General features: G+C 50.0%; 1 protein-coding gene across 2 annotated transcripts in view; it reads left to right on the top strand.

Moving 5' to 3' along the window:
- MED23 (mediator complex subunit 23) overlaps positions 1 to 25,243 on the top strand; it is a 330,631-nt gene that overhangs the window by 37,781 nt on the left and 267,607 nt on the right. For both annotated transcript variants that reach the window (XM_029594395.1, XM_029594394.1), the window contains exons 5-8: positions 4,376 to 4,487; positions 14,516 to 14,614; positions 16,404 to 16,505; positions 18,471 to 18,540. In XM_029594395.1, coding sequence (XP_029450255.1) covers positions 4,376 to 4,487; positions 14,516 to 14,614; positions 16,404 to 16,505; positions 18,471 to 18,540 — 383 coding nt within the window. The remainder of the gene's footprint in view (positions 1 to 4,375; positions 4,488 to 14,515; positions 14,615 to 16,403; positions 16,506 to 18,470; positions 18,541 to 25,243) is intronic.

The raw sequence follows: 25,243 nt of genomic DNA, 5'->3' as shown, positions 1-25,243 counted from the left end.
AATTCAAAACCTGGTTTCTCCATCAACAAACAGGATGAAATCAACCATAAGCAATGGCTGATATCTGGCAACACTGACATGAACCGAAGTTCAGATGTCTTTCTGAGTATGCATAGGAGTTTCCGCGTGTGGCCACTGCCTCGTGAGCCCTACAGTTTTTCTTTGTCCGAGCTACCATGCAGTAGGATTCCTAGTCTCTCATCTTCTTTTGGTGATTTTTGCTACTTGTGCAAATAGCATTTTCTTTTTGTGCTGCTCCCTTGGCAGCCCCTCAAAAAGGACTTTTACCGTATTTTTTGCTCCATAAGATGCACTTTTTTCCCCCAAAAGTGTGTGTGGGGGTGGGGGGGGAATGTCTGTGTGTCTTATGGAGTGAAATAAAAAAAATGAACTACAACCCCCCCACCCTCCTGACCCCCCCCCCCAAGACTTGCCAAAAGTCCCTGGTGGTCCAGCGGGGGTTCTGGGAACAATCTCCTGCCCTTGGGCTGTTGGCTGCCAGTAATCAAAATGGCGCCAGTGGCCCTTTGCCCTTACTATGTGACAGGGGCTACCGGTGCCATTGGTTGGCCCCTGTCACATGGTAGGAGCAATGGACGGCCCATGTCAAGAATGTACCGTCCGTCCATTGCTCCTACCATGTGACAGGGGCCGACCAATCGCACCGGTAGCCCCTGTGACATAATAAGGGTAAAGGGCCACAGGCGCCTTTTTGATTACTGACAGCCGACAGCCCAAGAGTAGGAGATCGCTCCTGGGACCCCCCCGCTGGAACACCAGGGACTTTTGGCAAGTCTTGGAGGGGGTCAGGAGGATAGGTGGTTGTAATTAATTAAATTTTAAGGGTTGGGGGTGGGGTTTTTTTTTTTTTTTTTCTACGAAAGAGAACGATAAGTTTTCTGATCCGGGGAGTGGACCGAAATGGCCCCCCCCAGACCCGAAAATGAAACTGGGACAAAAAACATTGTATGCACACCCCTAATTTGCTCCATAAGATGCACAGATGCCCGGGAACAGAGCCAGTTTAGCACGCCATTTTGTTTTTTAATTTTCCCCTTCTGAATCCTAGGTGCATCTTATGGAGCGAAAAATACTGTAAGTTCTACTGTTGAAAAAAAAAAGTAAAAAAGATAATGTTCTGAGAAGGCCTCCATTTGGGCTCAAGACATGTGCGCGCATGTCCATTATGGATCCTCACGCCGGATCATGATGTCTTTAATTGTCTAAGTGAGGCAGAATTCAGTTCTGCACCTAAAAATATAGAAGAGCTGCAGAGGGTGGCATTGGGTAAGATTCCTAAGACTTGGTGTGAAGGCGGCCAGCATAGTTATTTTTATATACCGACATTCAATCTGAGATATCACATCGGTTTACATTCAGGTACTGTAGGTATTTCTGTATCCCCAGAGGGCTTACAATCTAAGAGGTAGTTCTTCAAAAAATATGCGCGCGCGTACTTTTGTTGGCGCCACCGGCGCCAACAAAAGTACACCAGATTTTATAAGATACGTGCATAGCCGCGCGTATCTTATAAAATCCGGGGTCGGCGCGCGCAAGGCTGCGCAAAATTGGCAGCCTGCGCGCGCCGAGCCACGCAGCCTGCCTCCATTCCCTCCCTTCCCCTATCTACCCCACCCCCCAGCCCTACCTAAATCCCCCCCTACCTTTGTTGGGCAAGTTACGCCTGCTTGAAGCAGGCGTAACTTGCGCGCGCTGCCCCGGCATCCCCCGGCACAGGCCGCAGTGCCGGGGACTCGGGACCGCCCTCCCTGGCCCGCCCCTGAACCGTTGCCACGCCCCTGGACCGCCCCGGACACGCCCCTCCCGCCCCTTTTAGGAAGCCCCGGGACTTACGCATGTCCCGGGGCTTTGCACGCGCCGGCGGCCTATGCAAAATAGGCGCGCCGGCGCACGAGTGCCCTGCGTGCGTAAATCCGGGAGGATTTACATGCGCAGGGGTTTTAAAATCTTCCCCCAAGTTTTTTTGTACCTGAGGCAATGGAGGGTAAAGTGACTTGCCCAAGGTCAAAAGGAGTGACAGCAGGACTCGAACTCTGGTCTCCTGGTTTGTAGTCCACTGCTCTAACCACTAGGCTATTCCTAGGATACAGGGAGTCTGTATTCCCATCCATGGACAATTGGTTCATGGCAGGCTCCTTCCAGTTCATGTCCCAGAGTCCCTCTGCATGATTATTCAACTTCTTCAGTTCCTGGGCTTCATCCTTCGTTTCCTAACATCCATCTTAATCCCATCATAGCGGATCCAGTTCATGGGAGCCTGGATTAACTCGCTTCAGGAGAAGGCTCTCCTTCCGGTTGAGAGAGCTGGGGTTTTAATGGGCCTCATGAGGTCCCTCCTGCTATGAGACCATATGTTAGCAAGGTTGTTGCTTGGTCTATTGGGACCATGTGTTGGTGGTAGTCAGTGTAGTTTATCTGACTTGCCTTCATATGAGGGGCTTTCAGTGGATTGTTCAGAATCAATGATATCAGTTACTCCAAATGTTATCAGATATTCATGACTTCCAAAATGGTTAGATCCAGAAGTTCTTGCCTTAGCATTTGCATTGCATTCCCCAGTGCAACAAATTGCTGTCTGTTGATGCCTTCACCAGAGGTTGGGGGGCACACACCAGTGTTTCATGGACCCAAGGGATGTAATCTGAAACAGAAAGTCATCTATAGATCAATCTTCTCAAATTGTGGGCCATCTGGTACAAATTAAGTGCATTCTCAGATCTGTTCTTGAAGAAGAGAATCTTAATTCAGACCGACAATCAGGTGGCCATGTTTTGTATAAACAAGCAAGGAGACACAGGTTCATACGCCCTTTGGGGCGGATTTTCAGAGCCCTGCTCGCGTAAATCCGCCCAAAACCGGGCGGATTTACGCGAGCAGGGCCCTGCGCGCCGGGAAGCCTATTTTACATAGGCCTCCCGGCGCGCGCAGAGCCCCGGGACTCGCGTACGTCCCGGGGTTCTCGGAGGGGGGCGTGTCGGGGGGCGGGGCCGGAGCGCGCGGCGTTGCGGGGGCGTGTCGGCAGCGTTTTGGGGGCGGGTACGGGGCGTGGCTACGGCCCGGGGGCGTGGCCGCGCCCTCCGTACCCGCCCCCAGGTCGCGGCCCGGCGCGCAGCAGGCCCGCTGGCGCGCGGGGATTTACGTCTCCCTCCGGGAGGCGTAAATCCCCCGACAAAGGTAAGGGGTGGGTGTAGACAGGGCCGGGTGGGTGGGTTAGGTAGGGGAAGGGAGGGTAAGGTGAGGGGAGGGCAAAGGAAAGTTCCCTCCGAGGCCGCTCCGATTTCGGAGCGGCCTTGGAGGGAACGGGGGGAGGCAGCGCGGCTCGGCGCGCGCAGGCTATACAAAATCGATAGCCTTGCGCGCGCCGATCCAGGATTTTAGTGGATACGCGCGGCTCCGCGCGTATCTACTAAAATCCAGCGTACTTTTGCTTGAGTCTGATGCGCAAGCAAAAGTAGGCTGATCGCGCTTCTTTTAAAATCTACCCCTTTGCGCAGAGGCCATACGGAGCTGGTTATGGATCTGTCATTAAAGCTCTTACTTCCAATTGTCTTATCTCCCAGGCGTACACTGGCAGACTGGCTCAGCAGATTCTTGCAGCCTCATAAGTGGTATCTGCTCTCCAAAGTTACTGTCTCTTCAGGACATGTTATATAGACAGTAATGGGGTGTGAATGGGAAGGTCAGTTACCAAAATAACTCTTATTTGGCTAATGGAACTGCTACTCTGGCTGGTTTACAGATTATGGAATCTGTCCAGACTTATCCGAGGCCACATCTGTTGATATGCAAAGCTGCTACTTTATCCATTCATTCCCTCACACCCCAGTACTGTCTATACAGCATGTCCCAAAGAGACAGTGTACTTTGGACAAGCAGTTTTGCACAACTTATTCACCCAATAGTCCACTCTCTACAGGGCGGCTTCTGGGTTATCTATCGGTTAGTTGCTTTGCAAGGCAACTCTGAGCTTGGATTTGTCCATTGGTTATGCTGATTTCATCTTGCTTGTCAATGGAGAAAGCAACGTTGCTTACCTGTAATGGGGGTTCTCCTTAGACAGGATAAATCAGCCATATATGTATTACCCACCCGCTTCCCTGGAGAGTTGTGTACCAAGCTTAGGTTAAAGCTCTGAAAGAGACTGAAGGGCTGACAAAGTGGCAGCACGTGGGAACTCGTTTGCTTGCTCAGAAAGACTTCTGAGCTCTGAGAGCTAGGTCTGTGTCGATACCATAAAATGACATCACCCATTGATTAAGGCTGATTTATCCTGCTGTCTATGGAGAACCCCCGTTACAGGTAAGCAACTGTTTTTTTCATACATTACTTGTTTGATTTTGTTCCCTTTTGTTAGGATGGTTTGTGACTCGTTAATAAACTCGGACACTTTTGAATGGGAAAGGACTCAGCTTTGGGCCTTAACATTTAAATTGGTTCGGAAAATAATTGGAGGCGTTGACTATAAGGTATGTTACATGTATTAAATATATTGTGTGTGCGTGTCTTATGGCTTTGGAGAGAGGAGGAAGTTGCAAGAGTCATCAGCAAGAGCCTTCATAAACTAATTTCTCATTGATGTTGTATAGTAAAATGTTTACTTAGATACTTATGATATGTTACTAATTAAATTTACAAAGTCTGAATGGTTTATTTTGTTTAACAAAATTAGTGGTACTATAAGGGCATGTAAAATATGAAATTCAAAATCACTGATATTTTTTTACCGTTTAGTAGCAAAAATGTAAACTGCAGCACCTGGATCAACATGGCTTGCTGATCCAGTTCCTTTTGAGCTTAATGTGCATGTTTTAGCTGCTGTAGTAGAATTGTTAGCTAAGATGATTGAACACACAGTGGTCATTAAAATAATAATAAAGTTAAAAAGCCCATGAGGCTAAAAGAAATGTAAGGGAAGGCTGAGTAATAACGACAACATTGAATAACGTATATTTTTGAGGTTTTTCCAATTTTCATTTTACCAACCCTGAACGTCCCTGTGTGTATATTTTTGGGCCTGCCAGTTTCTTCTTGCTCCTTTTGGGCTTTCATCTCAGTTGAGTGTGAGGCACCACAAGCCTTCATTCATAATTGTAGGTTTCATCCTTCCAGTCTGAACATCCTCCCATCTAACCCAGCCATTGGAGCAACAGTTCTTGAAAGGCACAGACCTCCTTTCTCTGCAGAACCTGTCCAGAGTGCCTCTTTGAGTTAACTTGCTATTGCATGATGATTGGGTACCCCATTCCCTGCTCAAAGGCTCTGAATACTTTCTCTGCTGAAGCTGGACTTGGGAATGTTGACAGGTAGTAGGGTTCTAGTGCAGGAGATGCCGACGGATGTCATGCAAGTGATGATGACTGATGGATAAGCGAGGCCTTGAGTGAGAAAATGATTGTTCTTAGAGTGAACTGGCTGGACTGGGGACTAGTTGGAAGGATAGGCGATAAGGGCAAGGAAGATGTGATCTAGAACTTTGTAGTGAATTTTTTAATTTGAGTTGGGGAACTGGGTGAGGAACCCTGATAGTAAAATGAGAGGTGATTTTCAAATTTCTTAATTGTATGCAGAGAAAAGGTAGCATGGTAAGTAACTATTGTATTGTGATAGCTTTCTGGATGGTGAAATTTCTTCTTCCTATATTAGCGAGAAGTAGAGTCTACAGAGAGGTACAGCATCTGATTCAGTTTAAATAGAAGTTTTGTTACTCTCATGCATTTAACCCTGGGTCTGGGATGACATCTCTTTTATTACCTCGGACAGTCCTCTGTTTTCTAGATTTAATGCTTCAATTTTGCAGTTGGAATAGACAGATTGTTACTATAGTGGAGGGATGCATTTCCTCTCCCTCCCTGCTATATAAATATCATCCCACATCTGGGACAGTGATGCTTGTTGTACAGGTCTCCAGTGTGTTAGCATGTTATACTGTTTTGTTTTATACTCTGTACATGTGCTTTGGAGGACTAACCACAGAAAATAATTATTTAAAGGGAGAATAGACACTGACTGCTTTCCTTTTTAAGGTTCAGTGACTGCCAGGCCTGGACTACCCACTCAAATTGGCCCAGGAAACTTATTCCTGCTGGTTCCACCACTTCTTTGGCTCTCTACCCCTCCCGTTCCTATTCGTCTTGCCCTTAATAGCAAAGGGGAAAGAGCCTGCTTAGTCTGACTTTGGTGGTGGGAAAATAAACACATACTCTTCTGAAGGAAAGGGTAGTGAAGCACCTTGAATTCAGGGGGTTGCAGGATCTGAGGCAGCATGGTTTTACCAGAGGGAGTTTGTATCAGACAAATCTGATGGATTTCTTTGAGTTACCAGAAAATGATATTGAGAGCAGATGCTGGATTTCCTGGGTGTCAGTAAAGCTGTTTACACTCTTCCACGTAAGAGGCTAATACATAAACTGAACAATCTAAGGGCCTTACTTCAAATGGTGGACTGTATTAGAAACTTGTTGAGGAATAGATAACAGAGTATGGTGGTAAATGGAGTTCACGCTGAAGAAAGAAAGGTGATTAGTGACATGCCTTCGGGACCGATTCTGGGGCCAGTATTTTTGTGGAGGAAATATTTGCTTTTTTGTGGATGGCACTAAGTTGCCACTAAGTTCTGCAACTGAGTGGATACACTTGAGGGAGAATGAGAAGCAATCTAAGAAAGATCAAGGAGTAGTTATTTACCCTTCCAAAGTACAAGAACAGGAGACATTCCGTGAAACTGACTGGTAGCAGATTTAAAACCAGGTTATGAAAGTCAGCACACAATTAAAGGATGGGATTTGTGGATGAAGTGATCAAGGCTAGTACTATTGCCAGGGCCCTTAGTCTCCTGTGATTCTGCAGCTGCAGAAAGGACTGCAGAATCCAGCTCTTTCCATGCAGGAGACCAGGGGCTAAGCCATAAAACAGCAGTAGCGGTCTCGTCATCTTTTTTTACTCTCTGACCTCATCCACATTCCCCATCCCTACTTTTTTTAAAATGGATTAAACAGCAGCAGCTCTGTGCTTTGGGTTGCCTGTTTGCTCTGGCCCTTCCTGTCTTTTTCTCCTGGTAGTAGCTCATTCCACTAGGGCCAGGACCCAGTATCCGCTTCAAGGTTTATGATCGAGCCTCCTCAGCTGTTAGCCACGTCTGAAGCCATGTTGCAGTATCACAACAGGAGCTGCTTCTCTCTAGCCAGCCCTCTACTGCTCTTCATGGCAGGAACAGACAGCAGCCTTCCTGTCACTTCTCTGCTGCTCCTATCTAAGGCACTCCCCAGACTCGGTCTTGGCAATAAGAAGAAAAACACCAGTAAAGTGTGTGCTGAGTTGAAATTAATACTGCTAGGGATTGATTAATTTTGCCATTCCTTAATGTAAACTTTTTTTTTTTTCTTAATGAGCCATTAATTGGCAAGGGGAATACAAAATTTTGTTTGCTTTAAAATAGCAGTACCACTTCCCCCTCCACCCCCCCCCCCCCCATCCTCAGGCTCAGAGAGGATAGCCTCTTCCTTCTTGTCCCTTCCCCACCTCCCCCAGTTCTCAGGCTAAGAAGGGACACCCTTACTCCCCTCCCCCACCCCCTGGCTAGTAGTTCAGTTATGGTCTGGAAAAGTTGGTCACCCTAATCAGAAGGAACAGGGTGTGAGTGTGTGAAAGTTAAGGAGGATTTGTGGAGGTGAGGGAGGAGAAGGTGGGTATAAAGGTAGAATAAGGAAGAGGATTAGAGATGGTGTGGAGTATATATGTAAGCGTGAGAGACAGGATGTGGGAAGGAGGAGATTATGGGGATGTGTATGGAATAAGGGAAGGGACCAGAAGAGATGCAGGAGATAGCGTGAATGAGGTGATCGGAGGTTCTGTGGAGTGTGAGGGAATTGGGAGGGGACGAGGAGCTGTGCAGTATGAATTGATTTGAGGGGTGTGTGGAGAGATGAGAGGTCGGAGGCAATGTAGGGCGGGATTGAAGGGAGAGTGAGTAAGAGGAAGGATCATTGTCAGAAACAGTGTGACTGGGTTTCCCCCCTTCTCCTCCTACTATTACTACTACTTAAAATTTCTGTAGTGCTACATGACAAATGCAGCACTATACAAACATACAAAAAGACAGTCCCTGCTCAATAGAGCTTACAATCTAATAAGGCAAACATACAAAATGAGAGACTTGTGGTATTTCATAAAGCAAGACAATTGTTAAAAAAGAAAAGAAAATTAGTTAACAAGACAGGCAGTCAGGCATAAGATTTAAAAGTGGTTTCAAAAAGGTGGGTCTTTAGATGGGATTTAAACATGGTTAGAGAGAGAGAGCATGACACACCAGTTCAGAAAGACTATTCCAAGCACCCAGCGAAGCCAGGTGGAAAGCATGGAGTCGGGAATTGGTGGTAGAGAAGGGCAAAGATAGGAGTGATCTGTCTGATGAGCAGAGTACACGAGGAGGGGTGTACAGAGAGATAAGAGAGGAGAGATAGTGAGATCCTGCAGAGTGAAGGCATTTGTAGATGAGAAAGAGGAGCTTAAACTATTTGTGGGAGCGGATAGGGAGGCAATGCAGTGACTTTAGAAGGGGCACTGGCTATAGCTCGGTTTATAAAAAGGTTTGGACAGGTTTCAGGAGGACTGTTGATCCATTAATAGCCAGGTAGGCTTGGGGATTGCCACTTCGGGAAATGAGCAACAGGGAAGGTGTTTCCCCATTAGGATCTGCTAGATACTTTGATGTGACCCAAATTGGCCATGAGACAGGAGACTGGGTTCGTTGGACCATTTGTTCTGTAATCTAAGGCTTTTTAATACTGTGAAGGGTGCAGCATTAGTGGGGGCTTCATTTTCAGCTCACACCAAGTATGTTTTGAGGCAGCTGGGGGGAAGAGTGCTGAAAATAGAAATTATGGAAACATTCTGTTCCCTGTACGTACCTGGATCAGTCCAGACAGTGGGTTATGTCCCCAATCCAGCAGATGGAGTCAGCACAAGCTTTGAGGGGGCGTATCCATATATACTACTACCCCCTCTGCAGGAGTTCAGTATCTTCTGACTCCAGCAGATGCGAGTAGGGGAATCAGGCTTCCCCTCCTTTTCCTTCACTTTCTTGCTTGATTATGGCTTGTTGTCTTTTTCTGTGGATCAAGTTTGTATCAAGTTTGTATTAAGTTTAAAAAAAAAAAAAAAAAAAAAAAGGCAGAGTTCTTTCAACTTCTGGGGAGTGGCTTATCTTCCTTGTCTCTTCTCTGCGGCCTTGCTGTTTATTTCTCGTTGCAGCCAGGGGTAAGTTTGTTTTTCCTTTGTAGTTTTTTTCCTTTACAGCTCAGCCCCCGGTGCCCGCGAAAGCCGGTGGAGCCGGCCTCTTCGCTCTTTACTCCCTCACCCGCGGCCATTTTACAGCTCCTCATGGGCTGCTGAGCCATTTAGGGAAAGATGTCTGGGGCGGGTCGTGTGGCCAGGAAGGCCCCCCCGCGGCACCCTCCTCTATTTTCAGACAGCGGGCAGTGCGGGCCGACCGGGCCCCCCCCGCAGCGGTGCCTTTGTGCGCGTGGCCCCCCCCCCGTGGCTTTTTCTTTTCTCCTGCAGCGATCCCGATGCCGCGGCCGTCCCGCTGTGCGGCCTGCGGAGACCCGGGGTCCCGGATTTCCCGGGAGGGCATCTGTGCACGATGCCTTCCCGGGGGGGAAGGTACCTCACAGTCCCTGACTGATTTCTCTTTTTTGCCCGGGCGGTGCGGGCCGGCCACTCCGCCATTTTTGGCGTGAACGGCGGCCATTTTACATTCTGAGCGCCCTGAGGCGCAGACCACGAGGGGGAACGGATCCCTGGAGGCCACGAGGGAGAACGGATCCCTGGAGGACTCTACCAGCGGGGGTGTTCCCCCGATTTTGGTGCAGGAACCAAGCACCCAGAGCCAGGGAGCAGGAACCACGCCGCCCCCGAAGCGCACCCGAGCAGGCCGGGGTTCTCTCCGGAGTTTATCCTGCTCATGCATACCGCTTATCTGCAGGGGCTGGAAGCACCTGTGGGACCCCCCCCCCCCCCTCCTAAGATCCCTCGGATGTTGCCCTCGACGCCGGCCCCCCCCGACCCTCCGGGAGTGGGGGCCTCCCGCCTTCCTACCCGGGTCCGATCCACGCCCGCGGCAGTGGGGGCGGTGCCAGACCCAGCGGGACATGGACTTGACCTCCCGGACGGGGGACAAGGGGACGGCACACAGGAGGGGGATGATCCGCGTACCCTACGCCTCTTCCAGAGGGAAGAGCTGGACGACCTCATCCCGCAGATCATCCAAGAATTAGATTTGGATCCGCCACCAGACCCGCCTGCCCCAGTAGCTCCCGCTGTCATCACTTCTTCAAGGAAGGGAGATCCTGTCCTGGCGGCACTCCGGCCGAGGGCTCGGGCTTTTCCCATTCATGACTCGTTTTTACAACTTCTCACCAGGGAATGGGACACCCCGGAGGCCTCCCTGAAGAGCAGCCGGGCTATGGAAAAGCTGTACCCGCTCCCCGAAGATTTTCTGGACCTCATCAAGGTCCCAAAGGTGGACTCCGCAGTGTCGGCGGTCACGAAGAGGACGACTATCCCAGTGACGGGAGGTGCGGCGTTGCGGGACACACAGGATCGTAAGTTGGAAGTTTTCCTTAAGCGGGTTTTCGAGGTCTCCGCTCTGGGTATGCGGGCGGTGATGTGCAGTTCGCTTGCCCAGCGGGCTAGTCTCCTTTGGGTGCAACAACTCCTCACGTCTCAGAACCTGCCGTCCGATGAGGCTGCCCAGGCAGATCGGCTAGAAGCCGCAGTGGCGTATGGGGCGGACGCCTCGTACGACCTTTTTCGGGTCCTCACAAGATCCATGGTTTCGGTAGTGGCAGCACGACGACTACTGTGGCTACGCAATTGGGCGTCTGATACGTCCTCTAAGTCCAGTCTGGGCTCTCTTCCCTTCAGGGGCAAGTTCCTCTTCGGGGAGGATTTGGACCAGATCATCAAGTCCCTGGGGGAGAACGCTGTTCATCGGCTGCTGGAGGATAGGTTTCGACCATCCAGAGCGTTTTCTTCTTCTCGGACCAGAGCCAGAGCGCAACGGCGCTACAGGGGCTACAGACAGACGGGCTCCCGGCCATCCGCCCCCAGGTCTCAGCCCTGGTTGCGCGCCTTCCGCGGGCATCGGCCCGCACGCACTACTCCCGGAACCGGGAACCCCTATACCAAGTCTTCACAATGATGCCAGTCTCGCCCACTCCCCTGTCCCCAGGATTGGGGACCGACTAACGTATTTCTAAGCGGAGTGGGCACGGATCACCTCGGACCAGTGGGTCCTGGATACCATAAAACACGGCTACGCATTGGAATTTGTCCGCCCCCCGCAGGGAAGGTTCATCTTTTCCCCCTGTGGCTCGGACCTCAAGAGAGGAGCGGTGCAGCTGACTCTGGACAGACTCCGGGAGATAGGCGCTACTGCGCCCGTGCCCTTCGGAGAGGTGGGCTCGGGCCACTATTCCATCTATTTCGTCGTACCAAAGAAGGACGGTTCCTTCCGGCCTATCCTAGTCCTCAAGGAAGTCAACAAATCCCTTCGAGTCGTTCGGTTCCGCATGGAAACGCTCCGGTCAGTGATTGCGGCGGTGCATCAGGGGGAGTTCCTCGCCTCCCTGGACTTAACGGAGGCCTACCTGCACATTCCCATCCGCCCGGACCACCACAGTTTCCTTCGTTTCAAAATTCTGGACCAGCATTTTCAGTTCACGGCTCTCGCGTTTGGATTGGCGCCGGCGCTGCACACCTTCACCAAGATCATGGTAGTTGTGGCGGCAACTCTCCGGAAGGAGGGCATCCTGGTTCATCCTTATCTGGACGATTGGCTCCTCCGGGCGAAGTCATTCGATCATGGACGCTCAGCGGTGACTCGAGTAGTACGGTTTCTACATTCCCTGGGATGGGTAGTGAACTTCTCCAAGAGCTCCCTCATGCCCTCGCAACGCTTGGGTTTTTTTTTGGGGGCAACTTTCGACACCCTACTGGGCAAAGTTTTTCTGCGCCAGGACAAAGCTCAATCCTTGCGGGATCACACACGACGGTTCTCTGCGTTACCAGAGCCCACCTCCTGGGACTACCTGCAACTCCTGGGAGTGATGGGGTCCACCATCGACCTTGTACCTTGGGCTTTCGCGCACCTCAGGACCTTACAGTGGGCGCTCTTCTCCCGTTGGAAACCAGTATTGCAGGACTATCAGATGATTCTCCCGCTCCCACAGAATGCCAGGGACAGTCTGGGCTGGTGGTTGGATCCGCCGAACCTGGCCCGTGGCATGTCCCTCGATCTGCCAAATTGGGTGGTGGTGACCACCTATGCCAGTCTAGCAGGCTGGGGTGCAGTCTGCGATCGAAGCGCCACGCAGGGGACGTGGTCCACGGTGGAGGCGAAGTGGTCAATCAACCGTCTGGAAACCAGAGCGGTCCGGCTAGCTCTGCGACATTTCCTCCCGCTTCTTCGGAACCGAGAAGTCAGAATCCTATCGGACAACGCTACCACCGTGGTCTACATCAACCGACAAGGAGGCACGCGCAGCCCGCAGGTCGCGCTCGAGGCGGCGCTGCTGATGCAATGGGCGGAGCGTCATCTCGTCCGGCTAGCGGCCTCGCACGTCGCCGGTGTGGACAACGTCCAGGCGGACTTCCTCAGTCGTCAACTGCTGGACCCGGAGAGTGGTCTCTCTCCGACAAAGCAATGCAACTTCTCGTCCATCGGTGGGGGGCCCCCCACTTGGATCTGATGGCGTCTGCTCTCAACGCCAAGGCTCCACGCTTCTTCAGTCGCCGGAGAGAGCGCGGAGGGAGTGGATGCCCTGGTCCTCCCGTGGCCGCCATATCTTTCTTTTCCACCATGGCCCCTGGTGGGCAGGATGCTCCGCAGAATAGAAAGCCATCAGGGGACCGTGGTTTTCGTCACCCCAGAATGGCTCTTGCAGCCTGGCTTTTGAGAGGTGCCGCCTCCGGCGTCGGGGCTACCTGGAGGCGGTAGTATCCACGCTATTGCGGGCACGAAAGACATCGGCCTATGTTCGAGTCTGGAAGGTGTTCAAGCTGTGGTGTACCAGCCAGGCCACGAGACCCGCTAAGGCTTCTGTACCTCAGATCCTTCAGTTTCTACAGGCGGGGGTGGAAAAAGGGCTCACCTATAATTCACTACGGGTTCAGGTGGCCGCCCTTGGTTCGCTGTTGAGCGATGGGGGCTCTCTTCTACAGCATCCTGACATTGCTCGTTTTCTCAAGGGTGTCAAGCATATGCGTCCTCCGTTACGGGACCCTTGTCCCTCCTGGAGTCTTAACCTTGTGCTTTGCTCCCTGTCGGGACCACCGTTCGAGCCGCTGCGCAGCGCAACGATAAAGGATCTCACTCTCAAGACTGTATTTCTTGTGACCATCTGTTCCGCTCGACGCATCTCGGAGATGCAGGCTCTGTCGTGTAGAGAGCCCTATCTCCGTTTCTCCGACTCTGGAGTTTCGCTTCGCACCGTTCCCTCCTTCCTTCCGAAGGTGGTTTCTGCATTCCATGTGAACCAGACGGTGGAGTTGCTGTCCTTCTCTTCCTCAGAGCCGAAGTCTCTCCGTCTCTTGAATGTCAAGCGCACTCTGCGCCTCTATCTGGAGGCTACAAATGAGTTCCGAACCTCTGACCATCTCTTTGTACTCTGGGCCGGTCCTAAGAAGGGGTCTCAGGCCTCGAAGACTACCATTGCCAGATGGCTGAAGGCCGGCATTGCTGCTTCTTACATTGGGGCGGGTTGGACTCCCCCACCCGGAATCGTAGCGCATTCTACACGTTCTCAGGCGGCTTCCTGGGCGGAGGTTCGCTCGGTATCCTCGCAGGAAATTTGTAGGGCAGCCACCTGGAAATCGTTACACACGTTCTCGAGGCACTATCGTCTGCACCTCGCCTCTTCGGTCTCTGGACACTTTGGCGAGCAGGTTCTCCGAGCAGGCCTCGCAGGACCCCACCCGATTTAGGGAAGCTTGGGTACATCCCACTGTCTGGACTGATCCAGGTACGTACAGGGAAAAGAAAATTATTATTTACCTGCTAATTTTCGTTCCTGTAGTACCATGGATCAGTCCAGACGCCCACCGCGTTTGGGTTCTTGATCCTGCTCAGCTCTGCGCTGCTTCTTGCTCGCAGTGTTCTGTGTCTTCACAGTTGTTTCTTTTCGCTGTTTTTCACAGCTCCCTACAAGTTGGTAGGATGTTTGCAGTTACTTGTTGCGGTTACAATTGTTTTCATTATCTGTTTCCACAAACTTGATCCTTCGGGGGTTTCTACTCGGGCTTTGATATACTCGATACTGAACTCCTGCAGAGGGGGTAGTAGTATATATGGATACGCCCCCTCAAAGCTTGTGCTGACTCCATCTGCTGGATTGGGGACATAACCCACTGTCTGGACTGATCCATGGTACTACAGGAACGAAAATTAGCAGGTAAATAATAATTTTCTTATCACTTATTGTCTGCTTTTCCTTAGGGTGTTCGAGATTTGTTGAAAGCAATTCTGGAGAAAATTCAAACTGTCCCCAACACCGTGAGCTCTGCTGTTGTGCAGCAGCTTTTAGCAGCTAGAGAGGTAACCACAGGAAGCACTCTGCCCTATCCCTTACTAACTAGTTTGTCTTTCAAAACTGTCTTTAGAAATCTAAAGAAAAAGCAACATGCACAATATTTCTGCAGTGGCTTGATGGTTATTTTGTAACATAGGTGTCTAAATGGGGGTGGCGGGTGCAGGGGCCATGACCCCCCCTCCAAAAAAAAAATTCTGCTGGAAGCCTCAATGGTGGCAGGTGGGACGCCAAGTCCTTTCCACCATCGCTGCGATCCCCTCACTTACCTTCCCTGCTTCTGGAGGATCACATCCTTGCAGTGCCTCAGGCTGCTTTCTCCTCCTTGGCTGCCAGCACCTGAATGAGGTCATCGGGCGCCGAAAGCCAAGGAAAAGAAAGCAACTCACATGGCAAGACCATGATCCTCCAAAATAGGTCTGGCTGGGCCGCCGTGGAGCCCATCCCACAGTGGCCGAAGAAGAAGCCCAGCCCGACATGGAACCCATCCTTCAGTGGCCTGTATGTGTATATGTGAGTGAGTGCGTGCCTGCATGTGTTTAAGTGTGTGTGTGTGTGTGTGTGTAAGAGTGCCCCTGTGTGTGTGTGTGAGAGAGAGTGCCTGCTTGCCTGTGTTTGTTTGTGCTTGCTTGTTGGTCTGTGTGAGAGAGAATGGCTGTGTGTGTGTGTGTGTGCTTGCCCCTGTGTGTGTGTGTGTGTGTGTGCTTGCCCCTGTGTATGTGTGTGTGTGTGCTTGCCCCTGTGTGTGTGCATGAGAGAGAATGCCTGCCTGCATGTATGTGGCAGGCACTTTCCTGCCTGTGTGTTTGTGTGTATGACAGTGCCTGCCTGCCTATGTGTGTTTGACTGTGTGTGTATGTGTGAGACTGCCTGCCTCTGTGTGTGTATGAGAGAGTGTGTTGTCTTGCCTCCATGTCGGTGAGCGAGCCTGCCTGTTTGAGAGCACGTGGGGAATGTTTGAGAGAATGAACATGTGAGAGACAGAGAGGATAAAGTTTGTGTGGCCTCCCTCTCCCTATTCCATGACATTCTCAGGATGACTGGCCATCAGAAGATCCCAGGTCTGGAGATCGGGAGATTATTAAATTGTCACTAGTTTTAATTTTTGGGTGTTTGATGTGTCTGCTGGTGTGACCCAGACAGCATGGCTAAATCGTCTTGCTATCTACAGAAAAAAATGTTTACAATAAGCAAACTTGCTTGTATTGTAACTGTAAGCTGTTTTAATATGCTTATAATCTGCCTTGGGGATCATTCTTGGCAAAAGGCAGAATATTAAATGTTATAAATCATTCTAGACTGAGCAATAGGGCCACTGACATACAAATACACATTTATTTATTTATTTATTTATTTATTTATTTATTTATTTAGGGATCGGTTTACTAAAGGTTATCGCCCATTTTCTGTCTTTGGGGAAAAATACTTACTAAATAGGACCTTTGATGTGTTGGATTAAAATTCAATGTTTTATTTAAAATTTAATAATATAGAATTCTAGTAGCTATGTTGGTCCTGGAGAAAAAGGAACTTTTTGTAGATTGTGATACCTTCCAAAGAATCAGCAAGAAAGATGTTGTAGTACATGAGCTTTCAAAACCTCAGATGTGTCATCTGAAGAAGAAGCTTGAGATCTAAATAGCTCATGGATTGAAATTTAGTTGCCTTTCACAAAATTTCAGCATTAGTCCTTGTGCATATATATCTATGGCTGATCTGTATCTTCTTTTTGATTTTAAGATGCTGCTTTGCTCAAGCTGTGATATTTTGTTGTTAATTCTGTTTACTGTACTCTAGGTTGTAGCTTACATACTGGAAAGGAATGCCTGTTTATTGCCTGCTTATTTTGCTGTCACGGAGATCCGAAAGCTTTATCCTGAAGGCAAGCTTTCTCATTGGGTAAGGACGTGCTCTGTTAGTGTTAGAAGTACATGATGCTGTAATTACACTATGTTAGGGAACTTTATTAGTTGAACCTATCAGAAAATGTGAAGCTGTGGCTAAATTTCTGAAAACGATCTTGGCACTGTTTTAAAGATGTGTTTGCAAACTTACCCTAAAAGTGTGCATTTGAAACAGAGGTTCATATGTAGCCACTGTGCTGCTTGGCTAATTAGTTGTATAAACTTATCTGGCTAATTAGTGCTGTGTATTCAGTGGCGCAGCCGTGCCACTGAATATAGCTGGTTATCTACAGAATATCTGAATATCGGAGTTAGCTGGATAACTTATCTGACCAACTCAGCTCCTCCCAGTTATGCTCCTGGAACATCCTTATCTGGCTAAATTCTAGCCACATAACTTATTATCTGGCTAGAATGTATCCAAATAAGTGTCCACATTTAGCTGGATAACTTCTCAGTTATCCAGCTAAATGCTTATGAATATGGACCTCTGTGTTTGTGCATGGTTATACTGTGAAGGGTTCTCATTGAAATTTAGGTGCAAGCATGCATACTTTGCACCCTCACATCCCCAGCCAGTCCCATGCATTCCTCCTTGTAGCCGATCCACTCACCCTCTCCCTCATATTCCTCCAGCTCCAATTCACCCCCACCAGTTAATCCACTCTCTCCTGCTTCCCCCCACCTTCTGATTCCCCTTCTGAGTCCCTCCTTTACTAATCGTTTCTGTTCTGTCTAACAGGAGGAGGAGGAGAGCAGTGGTGTTTCAGGCAGTTATCCTCTGCTTTCGGAGCTTTTCAAAGTGCAGTTATGGCTTTTAGTGGCAGAGAATGAGAAAACAGTCTGAGGTGCCACTGCTGTCAACTTGCTGCTGGCGAGATTGGTGACAGCAGGGAGGGATCAGCTGGGGTGGGGGGGGGGGGCAGCTGCAATTAGTGGAGCTGAGTGCAGAAATGTTGCAAAAGGGAAAAAAGAAATGTGCATGGTTGGCCACCCATCTCTACCCTGGCGTCTGCTTTATCAGATTGTCTCTCTTGCCACAGAATTGCACGAAACTGGATGCCCTGGATAGGGATATAGAAGTTAGAAACAGGTATGAGAGGAAAAGATGTATGTGGCAAAGATGTGTGGATAAAAAGAGGCTTGGGGAGTAGTTCTTAAACATTTTGCTGTGTTTTATGTGTACAGGGAAAAATTCCAATCTTCTGTATTGCACTCAATTGGGGGATCTCCTCACAGAAACCCTTTCTGATTTCATTCATCAGAGAGTGTGACTGTCGTTAGTATATGTGTAATGACATGAAGCTGAAACTCCAGTCTCTGTGATATTGTCTCAGAGGGCACTAGTCATGCATGCTATTTTATAGCAAAAGCTTTGCTAGCATTTGCTTTGGTCAGGATGATCAAATATATCCACAGATCAGAAATCTCATGCCATCTGCCAGAAAAAGACTGTTCTTAAAGCACAACAATACATCAAAGATCCTTCATAACCCTGATAGTAAAGTTAATCTTACTTGCTAGTGATTTCTAATTTCATTTTTATCACCTCCTATTTTCTAGTACTTGGTTTTCTGTGATTATACCACTGGTATAGCGATCCTTTGAGTAGCATTTTTTGGATGACCATAATGTGCATCAGGTGCAATGCCCAGTGCTCTTAGAGCTTGAGATATGCCAAAAATGTCAGCGTGCATTGCAAGAATAGCACATTACTGTCATGTAATTTTCCCTCTGTTACTGTCATGTAATTTTCCCTCTGTTAAACTGTAAACCAATCCGATATGGTAATCTACTATGAAGGTCGGTATATAAAATTGTTAAATAAATAAATAAATAAATGTATAGAAACAAATTATTATTTATATTGGATTTATGCGATAGTAGGGACAATCTCTATGCAGCAAGATTCTCAAAATCAAAGATTTTTATTTTTCTATTTACTTTTCTATATTTTCAGTTGTTGGGTAACCTAGTGTCAGACTTTGTGGACAGCTTCAGGCCTACAGCAAGAATAAATTCAATTTGTGGTAAGCATGTGAAAGCATTTTGAAAAAATGAGCCAAGAAGATGTAAGGTTTGGATGGTCTTTAGATCTTGTCATTCAAGAAGATGTAATTGATGTGTAGCATCAGTGTAAAAGTTCTCTGTCTTGACAAGGGGAATTGTTTATAGATGCTAAAATAATTTGCTGAAAAGTATTTTTGCATCTGCTTTATGTTGCAAAAAGAGAGGGAAAAACTTTGATATAGTAAATGAGCTCAGAAAAAGAGTGGCATTGGTTTCACAGATGTAATTTGAAGCACAGTGCTCATACAAATTTTTTTTTTTTTTGCAAAAATGTAACTGGCAAAGTTATTTAAACAAGAAGCAAAAGGTGGGCTCAGTTGAAAAGATCTATATAAAGGCCATCTTTTTTTTTTTTTTTTTATAGTTTTGAACTGAGTATGCAGTATGCATTTCTGGGATAACAAAAAGAAGGTTCCAATTCCTGGCACATCTATTGAGCGTTCTCTTCCTGAATGCATGTGTTTGAAATTTGGCAGGAATGTTGGCATCCCTGTAAGAGACTCTCACCAAATTTCAGCTAAATATATCCACTTGGAGAGCCCAGATACATGTGTATAGATGGACAGACACGGGTGCTGCAGTAGGTGCGCTTTGCCCTGGTGGAACAGTAAAAAGCAGGGACTCTGCCTTATGCAAAATTGCCTAGCTCCACAGTGCTTGATAAGCGTATGAAATTTTGTTCCTGCTGAAAAACACTGTAAATTTATAATTATTCTGTACTGATTACTTGAAAAACCAAATTCTTGGCCACAAAAAGAGGCCAAGAAAACTAGTTTATATCAGTGGATGCAAAACTTTCAAGATGAGTTATGAGGAGGATGTTTTTAACTCATACTAATGTAGTGGCTTGACAGAAATGCGAGGCAAAACTGTCATGTTCAGAAGCCCAAGTTCCCTCCAGCACTGGGAATGCAGCATTTCTCCGCTGCAGATCAAATATGCGAGTACTTTTCTCAGTGAGTAAAAGTAAAAGTAAATGTGCTGTGTGCTCTTTTATTTGCACACAGACTGGACAATTGCAAACTATGTTTTATGAGCATCCACGAATCCTTGCCTATGGAAAATACGCACATAATTTCCGTCTTTCTGTCCAATGAGAAAATCATTTCCTCTTTCAGTTAAACTTATTAGGGCACAATTTTTTGGATGGAATACTAAGAGGACATCAATCTCCCAAAAATACAGTATGGATAAGCTGTAGAGTGTGACACAAAATGACCAGCACACAAATGGAGAAAATTATTTAATAGATGGAAGTGTTTTTTCTGAATTTGGACTTTGCAGTGTGAATTCACTGTTATTTTTCTACTTTATATTTAGATGAAAACCACATAAAGTTTCCCAAAAATGGGATAGATAATTCAATTAGATTTTAGCAGTATAGAAAATTTGAGTGCTTGAAACTTAAGGCCTGGATTTTAAAAAGGTAACGCTCGTAACCGGCCTTACGTGTGCCGGGCCTATTTTAAAAGGCCTGGTCATGCGCGTAAATCCCCGGGACGCGGGCAGGGAGTGGGTGGGACGGGGCGAGAGGCCCTCGGTACAGTGGGTTAGGTTAGGGGGGCGGGAAAGCTAGGGGAAAGGGTAGGAAGGTTCCCTCCGAAATCAGAGCGGCCTCGGAGGGAACAGGGGAAGTCTGCGGGTGTCGATGCACGCAAGTCTGCGGGTGTCGATGCGCACAAGTTGCACAATTGTGCACCCCTTTGCGCGCACCGACCCCTGATTTTATAACATGCGCACAAATGACCGTTGTACCGGCCACCTCCAGTCCCGCCCCTTCCTTCCCCCCGGACTGCCCCTTTCTCTGGGCCCGTCATCTTTGCGTATAATGGGGTTATGCATGTGGCTGGGCCCCATTGAAAATGTACACGGTGTGCTCAAGGCCCAGCCACATGTGTAACCCCTGTTTTTTATGTGCGTGGCCAATTTTAAATTCGGCCGAATGTGAACAGAAGCTATGCAACCTCTAAATGGTACAAAATTTAACAATATCTTTCTGTAGTTTTTTATGTGAAATTACTATTATTTGATGATTTTAATAGATTGAAATTAACAAAATAGTAAATATGGCATGTGCAAAAGTTGATTCATAACTACTTTTTTTAAAGTTAAGGCCCAAAAGGTTGATTGACTTGTTACTTTCAGTTAGTCAGTTGAAGACAATTCCATGGTTGAAACAAATACTCTGATCCTGACTCTTCTAACGTCTCAGGTTGTGATTGTTGTTCTAATGTCTGCCTTCAACAACTGTGGACTCTTCTAAACAGCAGCTGTCTGAGCATTTGAAAAGGATGGTAATTCACTCTTACAAAGTAGCAGAAGGCTGTAAAAAAAAACCCCAAAAACTCTAAACACTTCCAGCTAGCAATTTTATCTGTCAGAAATTGGGGTCAAGGCAAGATCTGGGAGACCAAGAAAAATCTGTGATAGAACTACCAAAAACTGGACAGATGTGCAAAACAGAAGCCACAGATCATTGCAGACGACCTGCTGAAAAGTCTAGCTCGCACTGCAGTAGATCTCCACAGGTCCACAGTACAGAATTGCTTCCATAACAATGACCTGCATGGAAAAGTTGTTAGAAGGAAACCTTTTATACGACCTCATCATAAGTTATTATCTAAAGTATGTAAAACAAAACCTTGTTAAACCTGAAACTTTTTGGAACAAAGTGCTTTGGATTGATGGAAGAAAAATTGAACTTTCCCTGTACGTACCCGGATCAGTCCAGACACCTGGGTTGTGACTCCGCACCAGCAGATGGAGACAGAGCAAAACTTGACGGGCTCCCTACAAATAGTAAGGTGCCACCCACAGCCCCTCAGTCTTTCTCTGTCTCCAGCAGATGGGGCAGGTCCACCCACAGTCTCGGTGATCCTTGGTAGTTTTGTGGCTCGGGGTAGTCAGTCAGGGATCTATTTGTATTAAATCCTAAGTTGTTAGGGCAGTGTGTTTTAAAAAAAAAAAAAAAAAAAGGAGAGAAATTTTCTTCAAAGAAGACATAAAGAAGAAGATAGAAGTCTCCCGTCGGGGGAGCCTCCCAGGAGGGTTGGAAGGTCCTGAGAGGACCATCCCCTCCAGGTCGAGGCCGCTGCTGAGGGTCGAGGACCCAGCCTGTGCTGGCAGCAGCGTCGGGGGTGACACCGGGGAGCCCGGTTCACTCACCCCCGCTGGAGCTGAAGACTGCAGGACCACGGCTAGCGGCTAAGTAAAAAAAAAAACAAAAAAAACAGCGTGTTGTTTTGGTTTTGCGCCGCCGGCTCTCTCCCTCTTCACCGTCCCTTCGCCGGTCGGGTTGATCGTTCGCGGAGGGGGGACGCTGGTTGGGGAGCCTGTTCGCCGAGGTGGTCCAGGATGCCGAGGGGGACGACTTGCCGCGCGTGCGGCTCTGCGCGCGCACGCGCGGCTCTCCAGGGACGGGGTCTGCTCCGGCTGCATTGCAGGTGGCGAGGGTTCGTCGGAGGTCGCCCGGGGGGTCGATCGCGGGGGGCCCGTTCGCCATCGCGCGCCGGAGCTTCGGAGGCCGCGTCTTTTGATCCGTTCCCGCTTAGTGCGGGAACGGACGCCATTTTGTCCACCGTGAGGGAAGCCACGAGGAGGGCACTCCAAGATGGCGCCCAGCCTCCCGCGCTATCGCCACAGCCCAGGGGTTCGGGGGGAGAGCCCCCGGGACCCCGTGGTTCGGGGAGCCCTTGTGCTGGGGAGGATTCCTCCGGATCGGAGGGCTCGTTTTCAGAGGATTTTTCCTTATTAATGCAGAAACTGGCGAAATATAAAAAGTCAAAACTAAAGGCTGGGAAGGCTTCAGGGGGCAGGGAAGCGCGCTCCCAGCCCCGGAAGAGAGCCGCTCGGACCCGGGACGCCCGGGGGGTGCCGCGGGAGAAGAGGCAGCCGCGTGGCGACCTGCAGGAGTCGGAGTCAGCGTCCACCGCCTCCTCGGAGGAGGAAGCGCTGTCGGGAGCCCCTGAGGGCCAGGAGGGCCCTGAAGACGAGGGGCAGGCCCAGCCGGGAGCCGGCAAGGGGCCGCAGGCGGCGGAGGGTGATGACCCCAAGGTCGTCCGCCTGTTTCGTCGGGAAGAACTTTCTCCACTTATCTCAGCCATTCTGGACGAGATCGGCGTGGATCCTCCTCCAGTGGAGTCCAGGCAGGGGGTCAAGATGGATCCGGTGCTGTTGGGCCTGGCGGGTCCTGCACTGGCCTTCCCTTTTCACTTCTCGGCCTCTGATATTTTGTTTCGGGAATGGGATACCCCGGAACTGGGGCTGAAGGTGAGTAAGGCTATGGACAAGCTTTATCCCCTTCCAGAGGACGCGCTGGAACTGCTGCGTCTCCCGCGGGTGGACGCGGCGGTGTCAGCGGTTACAAAGAGATCCACCATCCCGGTTACGGGTGCTACTGCCCTCCGTGATATCCAGGATAGGAAGCTGGAGGTGCAACTGAAGAAGATCTTCGAAGTGTCCGCACTCGGAGTGCGGGCAGCCATTTGTAGTACCTTTGCACTGCGAGCGGGGCTCCGGTGGGCCCAAGTCCTGCAAGCAAACGCCGACCTCTCCTTGGGGGAGGCTACTCAGGCAGATAACTTGGAGGCGGTGATTGCCTACACCGCTGATGCGATGCACGATTTAATCAGAACATCGGCCAGAGCGATGGTGTCGGCGGTCTCGGCGAGTCGTCTCCTTTGGCTTCGCAACTGGGCTGCGGATGGAGCGTCCAAGGCCCACCTGGGGTCCTTACCGTTTAAGGGAAAGCTCCTGTTTGGCAAGCAGCTGGACGATCTGATGCAGTTCCTGAGCGAGAACAAGGCTTTTAAGTTGCCGGAGGATAGGCCCAGGCTGCGGTCGTCCTTTTCTGGAAGGAACAGGTTCCGGTCCAACCGCCGTCAGCGGCCGCAGAGGGCGTCGGGGTCGGGCCAGTCCTACTGGTCCGGATCGGCTAGATCGTACTCCTGGTCCCAGTCCTTTCGAGGGAAGAAATTCAACAGAACCGGTGGACCCTCATCCGGCTCGGGGTCCAAGTCGGCCCAATGAAACGAGACGGGTCCATTCCTCATTGCCTCCAGCCCTCGTACCTTACGTGGGCGCGAGGCTCACCTTGTTTTACGAGGCATGGACCAGAATAACTTCCGACCAGTGGGTCCTCGCTGTGATAAGAGGCGGTTACGCGTTAGATTTTGTTCGGCTCCCGGTGGACAAGTTCCTCGTCTCACCCTGCAAGGCCCTCGTCAAGCGCGCCGCTGTCCGGACCACCCTCCGGCGTCTAGAGGACCTGGGCGCAATTACTCCTGTGCTGCGGGATCAGCAGGGCAAGGGAAGGTACTCTATTTACTTCGTGGTCCCAAAGAAGGATGGAGCGTTTCGGCCCATTCTCGATCTAAAGGGCGTCAACCGGTGCCTGCGGGTACCACGGTTCAAGATGGAGACGATCCGCTCGGTGATTGCCGCGGTTCGTCCGGGCGAGTTCCTCGCTTCTCTGGACCTTACGGAGGCGTATCTTCACATCGGGATTCAGCCGGCTTATCACCGGTACCCGAGGTTCTGCATCCTGGGCGGACATTATCAGTTCCGGGCTCTTCCCTTCGGCCTCGCCACGGCTCCACGCACTTTCACCAAGGTGATGGTGGTGGTGGCTGCTCAGCTCCGGAGGGAAGGGCTGCTGGTGCATCCTTACTTGGACGACTGGCTCATCCGAGCCAAATCGGAGGATGAGTGTCGGCAGGCGATTGCCAGGGACCTACAGCTCTTGCGATCACTCGGTTGGGTGGTCAACTTGTCCAAGAGTCATCTGCAGCCTACGCAGCGGTTGGAGTATCTGGGGGCCCTGTTCGACACTGAGAGGGCCATGGTGTCGCTGACTCAGGAGAGAGTGGTCAAGCTCCAGCGACAGGTGCGACACATTTTGTCCATGCGGTGCCCGCTGGTTTGCGATTACCTGAGGGTCTTGGGTTCCATGGCGTCGACCCTCGCTCTGGTCCCTTGGGCATTCGCTCACCTGCGACCGTTACAATCAGCGTTACTTTCCTGCTGGAAGCCGGTTTCGGAGGAGTTTCATCTTCCGTTGCCTCTCACGCCCTGTGCCAGGGCCAGTCTGCACTGGTGGCTCTCCCGAGATCATCTGTCATGCGGGGTGTCTCTGGTCATGCCCACCTGGACGGTAGTGACGACGGATGCCAGTCTACTCGGCTGGGGGGCGGTCTGCGGAGGCCGCTCGGTCCAGGGGCAGTGGTCGAGCCAGCAGTCGAGGTGGTCCATCAACCGCTTGGAGACGAGGGCGGTGTCGTTAGCCCTGCAAGCTTTTCTGCTGTGGATACGGGGCCAGGCGGTTCGGGTGCTCTCGGACAACGCAACCACGGTGGCGTATATCAATCGTCAAGGGGGCACGAGGAGCCAGCAAGTGGCGGAGGAGGCAAGGCTGCTCATGATCTGGGCGGAGCAACACCTCAGCGGCTTGGCGGCGTCTCACATCGCAGGTGTGGACAACATGCAGGCGGATTTCCTCAGCCGACATCGGCTGGATCCAGGCGAGTGGGAGTTACCAGACATGGCGTTTCGCCTCATCTGTGCCAGGTGGGGAACGCCACGCCTGGACCTGATGGCCACCGCTCGCAACTCAAAGGCCCCACGGTTCTTCAGCCGTCGGAGGGAACGGGGCGCAGAAGGAGTCGA

The sequence above is a fragment of the Rhinatrema bivittatum genome, chromosome 3 (assembly GCF_901001135.1).
Source record: "Rhinatrema bivittatum chromosome 3, aRhiBiv1.1, whole genome shotgun sequence".
Taxonomy (NCBI): Eukaryota; Metazoa; Chordata; class Amphibia; order Gymnophiona; family Rhinatrematidae; genus Rhinatrema; species Rhinatrema bivittatum.
Note: the sequence above shows the minus strand (reverse complement) of the source record. Positions and strands in the feature narration are given on the sequence as shown.